Here is a 12,299-nt window from a genome sequence, read left to right on the forward strand (position 1 = left end):
CAGAATGGCCAGGGTTGGAAGGGACCTCAAGCATCATCAAGCTACAACCCCTGCCACATGCAGGGCCACCAACCTCCACATTTAATACCAGACCAGGCTGCCCAGGGCCCCATCCAACCTGGCCTTGAACACTTCTATGGATGGGGCATCCACAGCCTCTCTGGGCAGCTGTCCCAGCACCTCACCACTCATAGTAAAGAACTTTGGGGCACAGCCTTTTCCTCACAGTGACAGGACAGGGGGGAACGGCTTTAAACTAAAGGAGAGAAAAGATAGGAAAATCTGTACTCAGAGATTGTTGAGGCCCTGGCACTGCTGACCAGAGAACTGTGGGTGCCCCATTCCTGGAGGTGCTCAAGGCCAGGCTGGATGGCATGAGCTGGTGTGTGGCAGCCAGCACATGGCATGTTGGAACTGGATAATCTTTAAGGTCCCTTCCAACCTAAGCCATTTGGTTATTCTATGATTCCCTGGGCTGAAAAAACCAAGGGAACTCAGCAGCTCCTCATGCATCCTGCTCCATTGAATTTGAGAGGGACATTGAATGTTGTGTCAGATTTGTGCTGGGTGTTATGAGGTCAGGTATGGCATTGGATGGTGTGGAGCTTGGCACGGGGTTACTCTTGTGGCTTTCCTCTTGCAGCCTTTCAGTATCTAAAGGGAGCCTACAAACAGGAGGGAAATCAACTCTTTGAAAGGGTAGATAGCAGCAGGACAAAGGGAAATGGTTTGAAGTTGAGGGAGGGAAGATTTAGGTTGGATGTCAGGGGGAAATTCTTTACCGAGAGAGTGGTGAGGTGCTGGAACAGCTGCCCAGAGAGGTTGTGGTGCCCCGTCCCTGGAGGTGTTCAAGGCCAGGTTGGATGGGGCCCTGGGCAGCCTGGGCTGGTATGAAATGTGGAGGTTGGTGGCCCTGCATGTGGCAGGGGGGTTGGAGATTCATGATCCTTGAGGTCCCTCCCAACTCTGGGCATTCTGTGATTCTGTGGCTCCAGCAGTGATGTTGGGTGGTGGTAGACCTGACTGATGTGAGGTTGGGTGGTGTGAGACCAGCAGTGATTTGGGTGGCGTTGGGCCTGGGGGATGTAATGTTGGGTGATGAGGCCACAGTGGGGCTATGCGAATGTATGAGGATTTGTTCAAAAATGCATTTTTTGAATCTGTGCATTGTAGACATTTGAAGACGAGTGGCATTAAGAATGGCTTGGATTATTGAAGAAGTACGTTGATCTGGTCTATTCTACATCAGCTCTCATATTTTTTGTGAGCTTCCTGTGATTCTTAGTCATAGAGGCTTCTTGGTAAGCATTGCATTGACAAACTGTTAAAAGTCTTAAGAGTAAAAAATGCAGATTCAGCAGATGTTGCTGCATGAAAATGTATGTCAGGCAGACCATCTACTGCTTCATTCACATTTTATTTATTGTCTTCTAAAACATATATTATTAACAGTTCCCAGAAGAGCTACAGGCAGAGAAATGCAAAGAGATATTAAAATGTGATATCCCATGGGTTGTCTGTGAAAATGGTAAGAAACAAAACCCATCTTCTGACGCCTTTCTAAAACCATTCATTCAAAAGTTTGGCTTTTTAGTGATTCAAGAACCAAGTTCTGTTCAACAGAGAAATCCAACAGCTAGGAGTGGGAATAATAAGAACATAACAGGAGGGAGAATGGCAAGAGGAGGAAAAGAAAAGAATTTATTCATTCATATAGCTCCTTTTTTTTTTTTTTTTCCATTTTTTTCTGAATCCATAGGAAAACCATCCCTCTTATTATCCTGAGTGAATCTGAGAGCATGATCTGCACATTTATGCTGGATCCAGCTCTTATCACATGGAATACCTACATCACCTCAGATACTAATTCACACATAAGACTTCTAATGGGAGGGTCTCATTACTAGTGCTTGTTTCCTGTTTCTTGCCAGCATGTGGTTTCTATCCAGTGTGTGGATAAGGGAACTGTTACAGAATGGCTACCAACCAGGACAGTTAAATATTTCCAAAAACACTGCAATTCTGAGATACCAAGTTCAAGTTCAGTGGTATGGGATGAAAATGAAATTCTCACAAAAAGTACTCTTCATAACTCCTCCATTTATCTGTGAAGTGTCAGAAGGTCATAGATTTATTTTACACTGTTCCTGGCAAGGGCTGAAGGCAGTATTTATTACTCCATTGAACATTACATATAGTCTCTTCCAGCCTTTTCTTTTCTAGAATGGGAATCTGTCTGATTGACTGCAGAGATTTACTAAGTGAGCTCAAGCATAAATTTATATTCAGCAACCAAGTTGAAATATAGGCAACGCATCTAGAGTTTCTATGCTCTCCTTCTAAATCTTGAATTTCTTGTTAACTTAGGAATTCTTCCAAATCTAACTTTCTGCACCTATTTCTTTTATTCCCATCACCCGTAGGAACAAACATTCATCTCACAGTCTTCTAATGATTCTTAACAACAGCAGCATTCATCAGCCATTTCAGCCTTTAGGCGTGGTTTCAGTCCCTTCATTATTATTATATATTAGTAGACAGGTTAGAGATATCAAGCCAAAAAACCCTGAGTGATTCTGTCTGGATTCCACTAAGATATTTTAGAATATTCTTTCTGTCATCTAAGAAATCCCACTGTGCCATGTACATGCCCATGTCTGTAACTGCCATTACATTCCAGCCAGTAACTTATTTATCGTCTGCCCTAAGTCTGGTGTTTTTCTGCTCTGAAAACAATTGATCTCTCTATCCAGTGGTTCTGCCAGCATTTAGGCCATTAAAATAAAATAATAAAGTGCAGGTCAGCCTCATTTTGTAGATGGAGGTGCTGAGAGACACAGGCTGATAGCAGAATCAGAACAGGAGATAGGATCTGAGATGTGGAAAAAAACTCACTTCAATCTAGACGGGAAAAAAAGCTTGCTAGATTCTTTCCTTGTTTTAAGGCGCTTACTGGAAAAAATGAGAAGTCTGTTCCAAGAGAAAGTATTCCACTCCAACAGTGAAATGATTTGTGGTTGTTACTGCTAATACGTTTCGAGTGCTTTTCATGACTAAGGATGGGGTTGTGATGTACCCTAAGCACACAGTATGGCTTTGTGCATGTTCACTTTTCTTTAAGCCAGGACAGCTTGAGAGCAAGAATCATCAGTGCTGCTGACTGGTGACAGAAAAGCAAGTTACCTCCAGGGCTTTGAAACAGAAGGTAAACAGAAGCTTGCTATCTAGATAACAGGCAAAGAAATGCTTTAGAGAGAGAGCATTCCTATAAACAGTCATTACAGCATAACTCACAGAGTGCAGAATTAGGGTACAGCTATAAATTTAGCATAGCATGTTGTCTGAAGTAGCAGCTGTATTTATATAACATATGTTTGATTGCTATCCCAGCTGATCCACTTACCACTTATTTCACTCGGTAGCACGCAGAACTGCTGTGGTACTATACATAGTATCTCATTCTCAAAGACATTTATCCTCCTCAACAAAAAGAAGTATTTGAAGCTCTTCTATTCCTCCCAAGGCCTGTTTTCATTGGTGTCTTTACACTGGCTGGAAATTCTGCATCTCTCTGCATATTAATAAATGACAGAGATTTGTAGTCGGTAATACCTTTGCCTATTTTAGTGACCTGAGCACAGACAAACGTGGATTCAAGTGGTCCATTGTTTGTGTAATAAGCTGATGGGTTCAAGAATTCTGGAACAGACTTCCTCCCCTTTTAAGCCCACTGCTCTTGCCCCTGGATAAACTCAAGCTAAGAGCAAACTAGTTATTACAGATAATTATTCATTTAGTCCTGACATTCAAAAGCTGCTGTTACAAATCATTTAAAAAATACTCTCAAAGGCTTGTGTTAAAAAAAAATATTACCATTGACATCCCCCCAAAGCTTTTATCATAAGTTCAGCAGAGGCATATCTGTTTGAAGGCATAGATTTGATAAAAGAGAGTTCACGAATGGTATTTTACAGATCATAATAATGGCATCTGCATAGATGATAACTATGAATGTCCAACTGACTGGCAATCTCTCAGCAGAAACAGGATTCACATCTGTGTTGCTCTGCTTTGTCAATGGCACGCCGCATCTTCTGGAGTATGTTACTCCTGCTTCATAATTCAGGACAGGAACAGGAAAAAGAGAGTTCTTCCTAATGCAACTGAAGGCAGAAAAGTTGAAATTTGGCCACAGCATTCTGCTTCTAATCCTCAAAATTCACAAGAAGTGGCTTAATGGTTCTTTGGACTTCAGTCCCAGTCAGTACGGCCTAACAACATGGTCTCATTTCCACCATCCTGCTGGTGAGTCTTGCACCGAGGCAGACAGGGAAGGAGATTTATAACAGGCTGCCAATAGCTACAGAGTGAACACTTTTACCATCAGCATGCTGATTTGTGTTATTCATGCAATACAGCTTGGGACAGTGGGAATACATTTATCTCACAGTTTTTTTAGAACAATATTAATGAGGTTTTTTTTTTGCTCCTCATGGATCAGCTTAACGTAACAACAGCCTACCTGCTCCGGGAAAAGAAAGAACAAGAGCAATATTGAGCTTTGTACCTCTGTGCTAAGAAGCAATAAAATTATAAACACTAAAGTTGGTTATTGCAGTTTCCCTTCTATCTCACGTGAGGGAATGGGAAAAGTTCTGGAGGGTCTCTCATGCATGCGTAGAGATCTGACTAGGGAAAGACAGCTAAGATACTCTTAAAAATAGTTAGCTGAAGAATGAACCACCTTGAATGTGGCAAAAGTGGCATCTAGAGCTAACACGCAGCTAGGGGACTATGATCTTCACCATAGCAAGGATCAGGCTTTTAGGAAAGGGCTTGACCATTGTCATCACCCTTTGTTTCCCACTGCCTTATCTCTCTGACGACTGGACACTAAAGCCAAGCGAGAAGGTAAAATGGTGCCTTTAGCAGTCTGACATTTCACAGTGGTATAAAAAAATGGCTCAGTGTATAGAGGTAGAAAAACTGAGCCTCTAGTTTTGTAATTAAAAGTAGTAGAGACGATGATGGAAAAGTAGTCCTTTCAGATGGAATCCATCCTACCCAAAAGCCATCCCATAAGCCCCAGACACTGCTGAAGGGAGACTTCCCAAGGGAAGGTCATGTCCAGTCAGAAGAAACCCAACCCTTCAGACGATATTTGGGGACGTCTTCCCTCTAAAGCTGTCATCACCTCAGAGAGTGTTTCTGGGAGCATCTTCGAGATAAATACAGCATTGTAAGAGAAAGAAAAGGAATAGTTGTCTTGGATGCCTTTGGAATGAAAATGTCAAGGTGTAAGAGCATCCAAAGCAAGGTTCTCCAACAGACACAATCTTGTCAGTTTGTAAAGACATCTTTCTCTCTGTTACGGCTTTCTTGGTTGTTCCCAGAGTCAGTCACATCATTCAACCATGGCTTCCCTGAAAGCAGAACACAGCAGTGGTTTCCTCACACGGTTCAGGAGAAAAAACTAAGTCATCTTCAGATGGCGACAGAACAGACAGGATCCTCTACTCGCTGGCAATGTGCACCTTCTTTTACATCTAGATTCAACGTGTCCATGTGGAGAGGCGGCTTCTCCACGAATCAAAAGAAGCTTCTTGGGTCCTCTGCCCGGGTTACATGGCAAAGACAAGGAAAATGTGCCTTTCTGAACTGTTTTCTGCTGCACTGTGACTCCGTGGCTTCCTTCTGTACAGCTGATCTCACTATGTCTCCGGGCTTCCTTTGCCACATCTGATCTCCAGACACTTTCCAAACCCTGATAACTGAGCATTCCCTACATTACAGGTTAAGGATCATTCCCATTTTTCATCTGGAAAATGTAGTAAGAAGATAAGTGGTTTTCCCCACAGTTGTATGGCAGGTTAGAGGTGGAGGCTGAGACAGAACCAATCCTTAATTCAGGTGCTAGACAATATTCCTTCTATTTAGAATATAGACATATTCTGAAAGACTGTATCGGTAAATACATTAAAGGAAAATCATCTCCCTGTTAGTGACTCTTAATCCAGGTAAGCATGATTCTGAATTAGGCTGTAAGTGTGTGTTTTAAAGGGAAACACTTAACCTGTGTTATCTCCATGATGGCATCGTAAGAAAAAAACATTCCTACTTGTATCGAATTAGGCGAATAATCTTATTATTCATGAAATCTGAAGTATGTGGATGAGAAGAATCTATGCAGAAACCATCACTGACAGCTATTTTTAGCATTTCTTCCACAAATACCTGGAAACTATTGATTTGCTTATTATCTGGCACCACCCAGAGTCTCTTTAAGTTCTGCTTCGTGTACTCCTCTTCGGGAAGACCTTCCACACTTGCAACCCAATCTAAGGTCAAATGGTTGGGGTCCTGCAGGTAGCTGGATATTGAAGAGAGGTTTCCGTTGAAGCAATAATAAAGTTTGGAACCAAGAAGCTTCAGGAACAAACACGAAGTGGAGAAGATATGAGCACTGAACACTTCCATGTTGGAGGAAGACAGGCTGTAAATCTGGGGTGCTTCTCGAACGGTGAAGTGAACAGTCTGGGTCTTCTGATCGAGGCTGATGTTGAGCATGGCATTCTTCTCTGCTTTAGAAAGCTCCACCTCTTTCTCCTGCAAGGCTTCAATCAGAGGCTGAATTTGATAGAAATCTGCCTCCCGTCGAAGTAAGCCCATTTCCTGAAAGTCTTCAGGGAGATCCAAGTGAGAAGTTCTCAAGAAGTTCAGGATATAGCGGAAGATTTTTCCATCTCTGTCAATAAAGCAGTTGCCTTGGCTGTCCTTCTTGGTTGGCATCTTCCCACTAAACATGGCCCCCAGCATGGAGTCTGGAAAGCTAGTCAAGGTGGACAGAGAGGTGGTATAAAGCTTTCCTCCAACATTGAGCGTGATGGGTTCTGACATGATGGAAAAGTCACGATGCTGCGACTAAGGCTAAAAAAAAATAATAAAAAAATAAAAAACATCCAACATGGTTGAAAAGATTAAACTACAGGGAAAAAAGGTTTCGGTATATATATGGGTAACTACATGGCAATAATTTATCTTTGAAAATAGAAGTGGGGAAATATTTTTGGAGGCTGTGTCGTGAGAATAAGCATCTCTACAGCAGAAAACGACTGATCTCCAGAGTTGTATCCTGGACTCAACCATTCCCATCTCCCTCGTGACAATGGAGAAAATAAGGGCAGGATAAGAACCAGACACATCCCAACATCTTCCATGACATCTCAAGATTTAATTAAAGCAACAGATTGTTGCAGCAGAATCCCCAAACACACATTGGTGTGCAATCATCTTACCAAGGAGCCAGCGAGCTCCCTTGTTCTTTGCAGTTCTATTCAGTAAAAAATAAACACACCAAGCTTTCTCCTTCCAATGTGCTTTACCTTAGAAAACACCTCTTAATTAATTTGGACTGTATCCTTAGTTGACGTAGCTTCTATTCAGCTCCTCTGCAGTCAGCTGAGACAAACTGAGGATGTGTTTTTATGCTGCAGTTAAGCATCACTGCTTCTGGAAACAACACACCTCCCTTTGCCCTCCACCATACTTCCCTTATCTCTTAAATCATCTCTGGCACTTATCTGACCCAACACTGAACCCGTTTAGAGAGCAATCTCACTCATTTTCTATTCAGAATACACTTCTGTTACATCTTGGAACCAGATGAATACCAGGGCTGGTGCAAAGGAAGAGGAGGGAGGCACTTTTCTACTGCAAACCAGCTTAGCTGTACTGAGAAGCTGTGCTCTCATTCCTGTTAGCTGAAGACCTGCAAATGCGGCTGCTCCATTTCACATGTTTCTCCTTGCTCACTGAATCCAAACCCATCGACAGTTCCTTCCCAGTTTTACTGTTGACAATTGACTAAAAACAACAGGAAGCCCATCAGTGCTTGCTTGCAGAGATATGAGTTAGCTCTTGCCTTATTAGCTATGGTCATTTCACAGAAAGCAGCCCAACAGCTCTCTTAAAATGAAATTTACATGCAGGCATTTTCCTAACTGGTTATAGATTAATCATAGACAGGATAAGACTATTATCAGTTCAGTAGTCACAGCAGAATACAGACTGGAAGAACATCATCTTATGCTGTGATATCGATTCCTTTACGGCTGCTAATACCTGAGTAATGGTGGTAATGGCCAGAACAACTGCACCTGCAGACAGCAAGCCCATTTTGCTATGAAAAACTCATCCACACTAAATCAGCTAATGAACAAGTCAAAGGAGAATCTTTATTTCACTTCTAATTTAACATTCCCCTCTCTTCTTTAGCCTGTGTTAGCCCTTAGCACACTGTGTGTATGTCAGTGCATAGTGATTAAGGGAAATAATCAACTCCCTAAATCCTCTGTGTGCTTTGCCTGTGTGAGTCTTAACCCCTTGTAACCAGTACAATTGACAAAGGTGCACACGTAGACCAACACAGCACCCCCTCCACCCCAGACCAAAGACCATCCTTGTTACTTAGCTGAGCCAAAAACACTCTGGAAAAAACCTTGTTGCAGTGTTGAACTCCCTATGGCACTCTGTTCTCAGCACACTTCCCATTCTTGAAGGCTTCTACCCAATGTAGAGTGAAGAGCTGTTTAAACGGGTCATATATAGGCTTCAGTTGATCTTATTCTGTGGTACAAGTGGCAAGTGTTTCCCCTAAGAACTTGCAATGTACCTGTGAAAGTGTTTCTGCAAACACAGTATGACACAAGGAACAGCCCCACGTGGATTTCTTTGCAAGTTTCATACGAGAACAGAAGCGTCGCCCTGCAGATAATGCAAGCTGTAGAAGCAGTACTGACAGTGACCCCAAAGGCCACGCTCATTTCTTCCTTCCTCTGCTGTTTCAGACTCAGTGACCCATTTTTTTTCTTTCCACTCTTTCTTCACAGATCATATTTTCAGATTACTGAGCCTAAGCCTGCTTAGCTGCGCCACAGGAGTTTTCTCAGGCTCTCTGCCGCCTGCAGGCAGATGTTCCCCTCCTTTGGATGCCACCTGAAGGCCACTGGATGGCCCAGAAGTTCAGTGGTCAGATGCAGACTTTCATTTCAAACTCAATACGCTCTAAAGTTTATTCTGATTCAAAAACATGGACGTAGGTGGCCACAACCTGCAGTCACTGGTGGAAGTACAAAATGGGTTATGGTTCTTGGAAACTGAGAGTTACAGTAAAGACCTCTGTGTAGCTGCTCCCAAAGCAGAACTTGAAGTCCGTTTCAGATTAGATCACTTTGAGATTTAATCTGAGATTTAAAGATGTGAATTTGGCCAATAGCACTGGTATTATGTGCTGTTAGAGTGATTTGTGTTCCAGTACACCTGAACACCAACTTACATCTGTATTCAAGTGTATTTGGATACAAATCACTCTGAAAGCACATAATCATAACACCAGATTGCAGCTGTGAAACAGTGTGGGAAATGACAAAATCCATTCATTTTCACTCACTGACATATGCTGATATATATAAAGTCGTGTCATTATTTAACGTGAACCTTTCTGTTGCTTATCCAGATCAAAATTGTTAATTTTGGTCATTCCCATTAAAAACAATCTACCCCAAAACAACAATTTGATGGAACATGGAAGAGATTGCATGTCCAATTCTGTTTAAGAGCCTCACTGAAGATTTGAAGAAAGCTGTCTCTGCATTAACAAAATGAAGATAACACTCATTTAGCCAAAACTGTAATTACTGGAAGGGCAGAGAAAAGATACAAAAGATACTAAATAGAAAACAAAATGAACTTTTTATTTGGGAGAACGTGCAGCAAAGCCTTGATTTCCTTGAGAAGTAAACCTAAGCACAAGTATTTATTGGGAGCGAGGAAGGAAAAGCAGCAGCAATTGGTCACGGGTACAGTGTCCCCTTCAATACCCAACATCTAAAACATCCTTTCATATCAAAACTTTGGAAACTCATCTTTAAGACAGTGAAACATGCAGCTTAGTTAAGAAAGAGCTGCGGAGTAACAGCAAGCGGCAAAGCACACACACAGCAAAACCAGGAGATGAATTATTCAGGTGGGCACAAGGAAGAGAGCCTAAATGGCAATAACATTCAAGCATGACAGGGACTATTTCTGCTAAGCATCAGGAGAAGGAGCCAGACTAAAAACCTCCCTGTTTCTGAGCATTGCCCAGGAGAGCTGCTGAGAGCCGTGGTGTCTGGATAAATGTCGAGCGGATCTGGTGGAAGCGATTTTGCATTGTGAGCAGCTCGATTGATTTCAGCTAAAAAACGAGGGATGGGGAAAAAAGTATCCAAGCACCTGTGTGGTTGTGAGAGACGGTAGGTAGAGTCTGATCAGAGAAGATGGTTGTTCCCAGCACTGGGCCCCAGCCTGCTTTGTTAGAGTGCATTAATGTCACATAGATAATCAGCCACAGGCAGTGCTCCGTCGGTGCTGGGCTCTGTTCCCAGCTCCCTACAACTGCTTTGCTCCAGCACATCTGACTACAGCAGAGCATTTTGGTTTGAGGTAAAAAAAAATCTCAATTTCCACAAAACACCCTGGTAAAAATTATCATTAAGCTGCAAAATCTGGGTCTGGGCACAGATGGAGGCAGCAGAGTCATAGCACTCGCTATGGCCGTATCTGGAGAGCCATTTTCTTCCCAGCCCCTTCTCAAAGGGATGGTTTTGCAGAGAAAAAAGACCACCAGCTGGAAATTTGTGTTATGGGCACTACAGCAAAGGTAGCTTGATGTCTAGAAGTCATGATAGGAGAAAAAAAACAACATAAGAACAGCATACGGAGGGTGGAAATAAAATAGAAAGTATTTAGAAAAGAAAAATTAAATTAAGAACCTCAGTTCAGTGCTTCCATAGTGAGAGTCAGTGGGCAGGCATCACGTGAGAGCTGGGTTTAAAGAAGGATGTGGGGCAAACCATGTTGTGACAAGATGCTTAACCCTCCCTTAGTGTACCACTGATGCACTCTCACCAATCCCAGCTGATCCTCAGCTCTCTGCAGTGTGGACTCTACACACTTTGTGCTTCTTTATAGCAATCCTATAGAGGAAAACCCCATGTTTTCCCACGGCTCCAAGATGGAAGTCTATCCCACCTCGTTGTGGACACTTGGCTGAGGCATCACAGTGCTCTGTCAGCGAGCTGCAGGAGAGGACTCCAACTCCCAGCAGGCACAGGGCAGGAAATGCCAGCTCACCCCTCCTTACAGGAAGCATCCCTATCGATCTGCTGCCTGTGGCAGTGCCAGGCAACAGTGACTTGGATTTTATTGTCTAACCGTGCTGTATTAGCATTGAAATACTCTGCCAACGAGATGAAAAGGGAAGCATGAATGTGAGCTTTCTAACATCCCTGGCTTGCTCTGAGTGATGCGTGGGGACCTCCCTGATGCTCTGAGCATCTCCTGGCAGATGCTCCAGGCTGGTACTGCTGGCAAAGAGCTGCAGGTGAATGCAAACAGATGTGGCCCTCTAGGTTTAAGCAGTGAACAGTCTGGGACAAAGAGAAGGAGGTAGGGAGATGGAAATATGGCTGATGGGCAAACAGTGCGGGGAAGAAAATATAAAATAAAGGTCAGGCTCATACTGAGATATGAGGAATGACAGTATTCACAGGTGTTGGGGAGAAAGAAGAAATGAAGGTAACAGCTGCTGAAGGAGGACCTAGAGGACAAGACAGAGGGGAACACAGAGTGAAGAGCCAGTGGATAAAAGCTGAAATGAGGCACTCATGATTCCAAAACCCACAAGCTGTGCTGACAAGCAGATAGCCAGCAGGGAGGGAGCCTGTTCCCAGCCAGGAACATGCCAGGAACAGGTCATGCCAGCCCTGTAAAGCTTTGCACTGATTTCTAATATCCCATTTAAATGTCCACATCACTTGCCAAACCTGCACTGCTGCCCAAAGAGCCGTGGGTGCCCCATCCCTGGAGGTGCCCAAGGCCAGGCTGCATGAGGCCCTGGGCAGCCTGAACTGGTGACAGAACCAGAGAAATACCCCAAATCATCGGCAGGCAGCACGACATACTAAAATAATAATATATAATCCTAACAGTACCAGTAACGATGTCATTGTTAATAACTAGGTTAGTCCGATTGACACAAAACCTGAACATCCCAAAGCCTTTCTCCCGCTACCCCGTGCCTCACTTTCCCCTCTCTGGGCGGGGACGGGCTGACCCCAGCCCTTCCCCGCCGCTCCCCCCGCCCCGCAGCCCCGCAGCCCCGCACCCACCTGCGGTCCCGGAGCCCCGAGCCCCGTCCCCGCCCGGACCCGCAGGAGGCGGAGGAGGAAGCGGGGGCGCGGCGAACGCAGGATCCCGGT

At 43.7% G+C, this 12,299-nt stretch overlaps 1 protein-coding gene across 1 annotated transcript; it reads right to left on the reverse strand.

Moving 5' to 3' along the window:
* Nucleotides 1-3,456: 3,456 nt before the first annotated feature.
* KCTD21 (potassium channel tetramerization domain containing 21) lies at nt 3,457-12,273 on the reverse strand. Its single transcript, XM_042838182.1, has 2 exons — nt 12,210-12,273; nt 3,457-6,927 (listed from the first exon to the last, which is right to left on the reverse strand). The coding sequence occupies exon 2, from the start codon at nt 6,895-6,897 to the stop codon at nt 6,115-6,117; it is 783 nt and encodes a 260-aa protein (XP_042694116.1). The 5' UTR covers nt 6,898-6,927; nt 12,210-12,273; the 3' UTR covers nt 3,457-6,114.
* Between the last annotated feature and the right edge of the window lie 26 nt (nt 12,274-12,299).

The sequence above is a fragment of the Centrocercus urophasianus genome, unplaced genomic scaffold (genome assembly GCF_019232065.1).
Source record: "Centrocercus urophasianus isolate 14NV4802_14NV808 unplaced genomic scaffold, USGS_Curo_1.0 seq_74, whole genome shotgun sequence".
NCBI classification, from domain to species: domain Eukaryota; kingdom Metazoa; phylum Chordata; class Aves; order Galliformes; family Phasianidae; genus Centrocercus; species Centrocercus urophasianus.